This window comes from Micrasema longulum, unplaced genomic scaffold, assembly GCF_059751315.1.
Source record: "Micrasema longulum isolate JH-2025_06_02 unplaced genomic scaffold, ASM5975131v1 h1tg000041l, whole genome shotgun sequence".
NCBI lineage: Eukaryota > Metazoa > Arthropoda > Insecta > Trichoptera > Brachycentridae > Micrasema > Micrasema longulum.
The window spans coordinates 1,400,006-1,408,805 of NW_028277248.1; the positions used below are offsets into that span (position 1 = coordinate 1,400,006).

Consider the following 8,800-nt stretch of genomic DNA (forward strand, 5'->3'; position numbering starts at 1 on the left):
TATGTATGTGGGTGGGTGTGTATGTGCGTGTGAGAGGGTGTGCGTGTGCGTGTATATGTGTGTGTATAATTATACATGCTTGCGAACGCATGCGCATTTGCATGCATATGTATATGCACTTATCTATACAAAAATGATTTATATACCTTCATTTTTTTAAAAAATATATGTGTATTTTGTACCTCAATTATGAATATTGTAATCCCAAAGCAAGCACAAGAGGTTGCTTCTTTTTTAATGTGGTATTTCGTTTCGTTTCTGTTTCTGTGCTTATGCATTATTATGTATTTCTTTTAGTTAACACGTTGTAACTTTATATTATATTCAATAAAAATAAAAATATAAACATACATTTATACATAAACATACATATATACATACATATACACACACACATTCACACATAAATATACCCATGCGCATATACATACATAAAAATACAAAATTTAATTTAAATAATATGCCAAACTTCATGATTGCCATAGGTCCGAAGGTTTTTACGGTCTCCGTTTTCAATATGTTTCTTTTTTAGGTGATACCGTGTGTGCTGGATCTGTTCCGACGTTTTGGTTATCATTGCAGGAGCCATATTCAGGGAAAACTACACAGTTTACCCTGAAGATGGCTCTTGCAATGTTAGCCGAAACGTCGGAACAAATCCAACACACGCGGTATCACCCGAAAAAAAAAAATTCATGAGTGCCTATTATATTTTATTTTCAACATCCAGTAAGTATCTCCTCTAAATATAAGAACTTCAAAAATAGTCATGGAAACAATATTTTTTTAAAAAACAGTAAAAAAATCAGATTAGATTTGGAAAACTAAAGAAAGACACTAGTTTTCTTGAAAAATGTTGATATTTCTATTTTTTTTATTTTTTTTACATATACGTTTTACTAATACAAAAAATTTCAAAAATTCAAGATACTTTTTAATTTTAAAAACGTACCTTTTTAAAAACTAATTTAATTCGCAATTTTAAGATAACGCTTTTCGTACTAAGTGTCTTTATTTTCTTGTTAAAACAAATCTTTCTGTAGATCTGCTTTACTTTTGATGACCCTAACAATTACTACAACATGACTAACTTCTGGAAAAATACTCGTGGCACTTAGCATAAATTTCCTCGAGATATTATCATGACAAAAACTGAACATACGTATTGCAATGTCACTTTTAAGAAAGAGTATTTATTTTACCTGCCGGGCTTTGCGTGCGGTATAATTGATATGGTAGCAATGAAGACTGGATGGTATTTAATCATTTTTATAAAATTGATTATATTTCTAGTCAGTTTAATTATTTGACTGTTAATCAAAATATCCGAGTGATTTATGAACATTACTAGTAGTCGTAAGATAGTAGAAACACTTTTATTTTACGTTACAAAATTTATGTTGTATTGTATTGTATTTTTACAAAATTACTGTCAAAAAATTCTAAATCAATCTATGAAACTAGTATTTGCAAGGTTGGAAGCTGAGATAGCCCCAATAGACCCCGAGCCTTACCGTAAGTTGCCCAAATGTGCTCCTCATAAAATATATGTCCTATACAAATTTCAACGGCCACGAACAAATAAACATGAATCGTGACGTATTAGGGGCGTGACCAATGGAATCACATTTTTTGCGGGAATTCAAAATTACAAATTTGAAAATATTTTTTATGTTTCTAATAATAAGAAAAATAATTATTTTTTTACTTGACCGTATTTCATAGACCTTTATTTCTTTAACCATGTAAAAAAACAGTAATTATTACCTATTGTTAACATTCGCGTTTTTCATGAAAGTTATTATTGGTAATTAATAAAACTACCGAGTGCACACTCTGAGTCATCCATGCACACATATATGAACGTATACATGTACACACGTGCATACGCACATCTACAAGCATATATTTTTTAATTATTTTCTTTTATTCAGGAAACATACAGTACAGTTACAAAGTTTAATATTTTACACAATTAGACTTAATTCTAATGGACCAGTGAAGTTTCCATATTAAAAAGCAATTATATGTAAGGTTAATTATAAAAGTATAAAAAAGAGAAGGAAAAAGAAAACATAAATGAAAGTTGTTTAAAAATTTAAATTTAAGTGAAAAAAATATATTTTAAGGTTTGTAGTTTGTAGTGAGTATTTACAAATGGAAATAATATTAACAATGAAGAAAATAAGAGTAATTAAGAATGGAAATAAAGAATGAAAAACATGCTCAGATGCAAAAATAAAATAAAATAGTAATAACATTTTTTTTAAAAAAGGAAAAACATAAACACATATTTATTTTAAGGGATTCAAAGAAACGATGAGAAGAATCTTTAAGTGAAATATTTAAATTTAGGTCAATTTAAAAAACATCTTCAAAATTAATGACACATTATAGTAAGAGCAGCAATATATTGATTTTATTAACATATATAATATAAGTAATTAAAAGTAGTTTAAAAGCATAAAAACATGCCAATGGCAGCAGAGAAAAAAGAAAAAAATAAAGAAGGAATAACAAGTAAAGCAAGTAATCTTTAAAATTTGAAAAAGCAATATAAGGAGAAGATTTTAAACCAAGTATATAAAACATACACAAACACGTGCATTACATACGGTACAACTAAACCATAAGTATTTTTAAAGGATTTAAGTTTGTAAGCGAAAATTTTTGATGGAAGTTCATTGTCATTTATCATAGAAATTAAAAAGGTGATATTTTTATCGCAAAAATTGCCAAAAAGGTTTTTAATTTTCAATATTCGTAATTCGAAAATGTTGAGATTGTCTTATTTCTTCCTGGCATTGTTGAGTGTTATAAGAAATCAAAAGTCTAAAAGCGTAGAGAGCGTTACACCATTAAAACACCATAACTCCACTTCCTATCATCCCTCGGGTCATACACGGACACCCATAACTCATATTATTTGTTCGTGAAAGAAAAAGGAATACCCCCTGATATTTGATCATAATATATAATTCATTCTTTACGCACTTAAAAAGATTTATAATATTTTGGTATTTGCAATTTGTAAATTCATATGATAAAATTTATAAGCAATCTGAATTGATGCTAAAATATAAAATATATGTGCAATACAAGTACAGTGATGGAATTGGATTTTTGTGACTGAATTTATTTTTTAAAAATGAACAAAGTTTATGTTACCATTCACGTAACTGCAATATCACATACTACGAATACTGATAAAAATAATTTAAATGTTTTTTTTTAAATATAAAATATTGTAATTTCAAAATTAAAAATATGTTTATTTGGGAAAAACGTTTTTAATCTGTGTTTTAAATTTGTTTATTTTTTTAAAACGCCTAAAAAAACCGCGACAAGATAGACTTTGACAATCGTGACGTAAAGATTCGTCAAATATATAACGGTCTATTTACATTTTCACAAACGACGATAACTTTTATCGTAAAAATATGTAAATATAGCGAATCGTGACGTATTAGGGGCGCGGCCAATGCATTGAATCGTTTTCGCGCAATTAAAATATATTTTTTATTCTACTTTAGTACAATTTGTACAAATTTTTTTTTACTAGGCAATATTTTATAGACCCTTACGTATTTATAATTGTTAAAAAGAGTTATATTCTCTACTTGAGAACTAATCCAGTGCCCTTTGATTATTATTATGGATAACTTATAAAGCACCATTTTTGTAATATAATACCTCAAGGGCGCTTTACAAAGTGATTTTATAAATAAATAAATTTATTTTTTTAATTTAAGAAAAATAATGTATTTTGTCACCACATTCTAAGAATTTATTTAAATTATTTAGAGAACAAGTGGGTTTTAAGTTTCTTCCGATACATCACTTCTTTCTCACAGTTTCGGACTTCTGCTGCGAGAGCATTCCATGCCGTAGGACCTGCGACCGCAAATGCACGTTCGCCGAATTTAGTGCGCTGTTTGCGTAGAGGTATAATAACTTTTCCTTTCGACGTAGATGTAGCTGATCTAAGCGTAAGACGTCTGTCAGCTAGTTCATCTGGAATGCATAGTTCCCTTAGATATTCTGGAGCAGAGTTGTGCAGTATAGGAGTATAAAAACAATTATGAAAATGATTAAGTGTTTAACAAAATAATTTGTTTGATTATAAAGGAAGAAGTATTAAATATATTTTAAAAAAGACAAGAACATACATTTTTTCATAATATTCAGAAGTAGACCTAACAAGTGTTACTTGCAATAAATAATATATTAGAGGTCTTTTCACCCCGGCACGTTTCTCGTTAGATGCGTCCGAAGGGTCATTTTTAATATTCCACGATATTTGCGCCCTTATAGTTTTTTATAAAAACCCTTATTGTAATGCAGCCTGCTACTTAACAAATCTGACGCGAGGGTTGGGTATAAATCAACTATTTATTAGGGAAGAGATTTCTGATGTTAGAAGATTTTTAACATTTATGATGTGGAAAATTCCTACGGCTTGTGAAAAATGAATTATTGCTTGATATGTGAACATCGCGGTTTATTGCAATGGATTAATTTATTTCAACTAACCAAACCAAATCTATCATTTGCTTTTATTTTGTGAATATTTTTTATATTTTCTGTCTCAATTTATATTATATCATCATCACTATCATTTCCACACCGAATGGTGCATAGGGCGCTGAATTGGTACACTAATCGCAGCGTATCTTGATCATTTTTGTAACATGTAGGTTAGATGTCTAACGCTTCAGGTACCAGTCCAGTGACTATGACATATTCTAGTGTAAAAAACACAATTTTATATTAATAACCATGTCGGGAATCGAACCTAAGACCTCTTACATGGCAAGAAAACGTCCTGACTATTACACCACATGAGATGTCCCGCACCGAGGAAAACATTTTACAAAATGTGAAACATGCCTTAAATTAGTTATTTAACAAAGTTAACATCTCCCATCCACCATCAAAGATGTTACTACATTATCTCTGTTTAAATCACGTCTGAAAAAACATCTCCTTTCTCTTCATTAATCTCTCGTCCTTTCCTTTTTCCTCTTTTTTTCCTTTTTCCCATTGAGTATTAGTTTTGATTTAAGGTCATTATACGTTTATTTATATATTTTTTATTGAATATGTTATGTAACTTGAATTATAAAAATATAACTATGATTTAATTGGTTGGTTGGAAGAAATTGTCATTTGGCAATAAGCCCGCCAATGTACAAATAACATTATGTACAAAAAGTTAAATAAATAAAACATAATAAAAATGATAAAAATACGTAATTTATCTAATCAACCTAATTATCATTAACATACTAAACAATATAAACTAAAATAATCATAACAAACATAACCAATTTATACAGACCAATACAACAAATTTCATAAACAGTACACACGTTTTACCTATTTGGCTTGATCCACTCATAGATCCGTGCGCAACCCACCTCCACTATCCATTTCTTAATAGCAATTTTATATTGAGAGTACTTACTAATTGTCCCTGTGGATAATGAAAGTAGATTGTGCACTTTAACTGAGTAGTAGGCCAATCCCCTTTGACCGAAGGTTGTATATATTTTTTTGCAGCATTAGGGTGGAGTTTCTAGTAACTCTTGTATTTGTAACAGTGTTATATTGCATCCTATCTTATTTGCCTACTCCTACGGTGATACGGTGTGACTTTTTAAATTAATTTAATAATTTTATTTTAATTTTTAGCTACTCTTAACTTCATAAAAACAACTTTCCTTGGCCATATTTTTAAAATTATATTTATTAAATTATGTTTAGGTTGTACTTTCGTTTATATATAACCCCTCACCAAAAACAAGGGTTTGTCCCTTATTTGATTTGGTATTTTGATTTGCTTGTTTTATGAAGTGTACTTTTTTGCAAACATGTAGCCATTTATGGAAAAATTGTACTCATTAAAGAACATATGAAATAAATTTAAAAATATTATTTTTTTTGAATGATAATTTATTTACTTAACTTATACCAAAATCTTAGAGGATAAAAAAGGAGACTCGAATTTTTTCCGTTCAGACGACAAAATGCAGAAATTATCATAATAAGATATTTTAGGCGTGAATAAAACACTTTTTTGTCGTACAAATGTTTTTTTAAAAAAACAACGACAGTCCTAAATACACTATTTTAGCTTATACTTTTATCAACAAAAAAATAAATTTCATTGTAAGTTCTTTGTAGGTTGAAATTATCTCATTTGGTTCAAAAGTTTTAATGTTTTGGATATCGCACAATCACAAAATCTTGTTTTCCGAACATTTCGTTCAATGTGACTTCCGTAGTTTATCCTTTAAGGTACAGATAAAATATACACTTTAATTAATAATCGTAAATAATTGTAAATTACATTTTTTATTTTTTTATTTGCAGGCTAAAATGAACACGTCAGATCCGCTAGGTGCCATGTCACACCAGAAGAGCGGGGTGGAAGGGGAACGTCTCTCCCTCGGGGGGCATAATCATCATCACCACCACCACCATCAGTCCGCCGTCAGCCATATGCTCTACGGAGCAGCGGGATTAACAGCTGGAAGATCAGGTATGTTGTGCTCTTTAACTCTTGTGTGGCTGTGGCGTAAAACCAGTTTTCATATGACACGACTTGATATATCTCTCTTATTTATTTGAATTATGGAGTTGTATTTTTTGTAAACTTTAAATGAACATTTTTGCATCAGATTTGGAAAGTAAAATTTGTATAAATATTTATGCGCAGAATAATTACACGAATGAAAGTGATGCCAATCCCACAATAAGTTTGTTTTACTGTATAAGAAAGTAAATAGAACTTATCCATCTATTGACTTTTGTAAAGTAAAAGAGCTGAAACCTTATTCGTGGGGGTGAGATTCATCCGGCTGCACCAATTCACCTACTAGGCAACGCCTGAAAACAATTTTCCAATTTTTGCATTTCTTTTTGTTCCAGTTAGTAAATTCAACAATGTTTGGAGTATGTCCAAATATTTGCAGGCTGGTTGGATTTCCTCCCTAGGGAGTAATTTTGATCTAAATTTGTTGCAACAGAAAGGGAAAAAAAATGAGAGGGGAATATGGAAGTCTAGGCATTTGAAGAGTTAAGGAAAGGTGGATGTTAAAACAAAGGCAGAAAGAGGAATGTTACACAGCGTGTAAAGTGGCCACTTAAACCAGCCAATGGCAGATCATAAGCCCTGTAATTACCTAGACTTCCATATTCCCTTCTCAAAAATGTTTTTCCTTTCTGTTGCAACAAATTTATATCCTTTTAAGAGTTATTACCATGAACAATCTGTATAAGTCTATTGTTTATTAGCGTATATTCAAAGGAAACCATTGTTTACTTGCATATATTCATAGGAAACCATTGGTATATGGTATTGCATTGGTAATAAAATTATATTTTTACTAATTGATAATATAATATAAAATATTTAAATAAATAAAAAATTGTGAGGCAACTAATATTTATTACGATATAATTTGAACATGAATAACATGGAGTATCCTCTGATAAGGTACGTCTCAATCTAACATGCAAATTAATGTCAGGTTTATTGAGGTGAATAATAATTATCATGGGCATCTATATAGTTAGATATTACTTTTTGAAAAAATATTTTATAGCCTTATTTATCAAGAATCATCATCAACAAATAGGTTTCATGTTGTATTTTTGTGATCTTCAGGCTCCTCGAGCTCTTCTCCAGGCGGAGGTCCAGGGTCTCTACTCGTGGTTCCTCAGCCGAAGCAGGCTGGTAGTCCACGGCTTGGAGGATCCCAGCAACACGGCGGAGCCCCTAGGAAATACCACTGCAAGATGTGCCCACAGGTCAGTTTATTATAACAAAATATGTATTTATTTTCATTAAATTGACTAAAAGCCTTAAAACCAAAATAAAATGACTTTGTTAAAATAACTTATTTTTAATGTTTTACCGGCCGGTTTCGAAGCTACACAAGCTATCTTGTCGAGGTATTATTTAGTTATAAATGTTAAACTATTTTGTAATATTTACAATATGTACTAAAAAGATTTTTTTATTAAGGTAAATTGCTTACAAAATAAATTAAATTGTTACATCAAAAATATATAGGTGGCCGTTAGACTTTTACAAAATACAGGTTATCTTTATACAAAATTCTTATGTGCGTGTGTTGTCGCTGAACTCCTCTTAAACGGTTTAACCGATTTACGTGCGGTTTTCAGCGAAATGTAGATCTTTGCACTGCGCGTGTTCGTAGATATTAAAATTTTCAATCGTATCGGTAAAAAAAAAGTTTAGAAGCATATTTTTTTTCCATCGTATTACAAAAATATACAAAAAAATGGAAAGAAGGGAGATTGTTTTTAAATGTTTACAAACAACATTCGCTTTTTATGGATCCCAATCAGATTATTTTTTCACATTCCTTTTAATTTCTTTCTTTTTAATGAATTTTCGGGAATACTTAAATAAAATTAACTGCATTCGGTACATTGTTTTGTAAATCGCATTCATTAATAAATTGGACCCTTGTTGGATGGAAGAACCGAGTTTAACATTTGCAAAAAGAATCCTATATTTGAAAGTTAATTATTTTAAGTTTTGCAATTCAACCATTAACAAGTACCTAGGTATTTCAATTCAATATTTGAATATGAATAATTTTTAGTTTTGGAATTCAATCATCAACAAGTGCCTAGGTATTTTTATTTATATCCCTACAGAGATGAGGTAGAATTTTTTCAAATTCAAGATTCAGGATTATGGATATTCGAGCGTTTACAGGGCTTATGACCTGTCATTGGCTGGGTTAAGTGGCCACTTTATGTA

The 8,800-nt window shown here is 30.0% G+C and overlaps 1 protein-coding gene across 1 annotated transcript in view; it reads left to right on the forward strand.

Annotated features, from left to right (window-relative positions):
• The window catches only part of LOC148285316 (zinc finger protein rotund-like), a 222,520-nt gene extending 214,207 nt beyond the window's left edge, over positions 1–8,313 (forward strand). Inside the window, exons 5-6 of the mRNA XM_088227116.1 lie at positions 6,376–6,544; positions 7,673–8,313. Coding sequence (XP_088083242.1) covers positions 6,376–6,544; positions 7,673–7,830 — 327 coding nt within the window. The 3' untranslated portion in view covers positions 7,831–8,313. The remainder of the gene's footprint in view (positions 1–6,375; positions 6,545–7,672) is intronic.
• Positions 8,314–8,800: the final 487 nt, after the last annotated feature.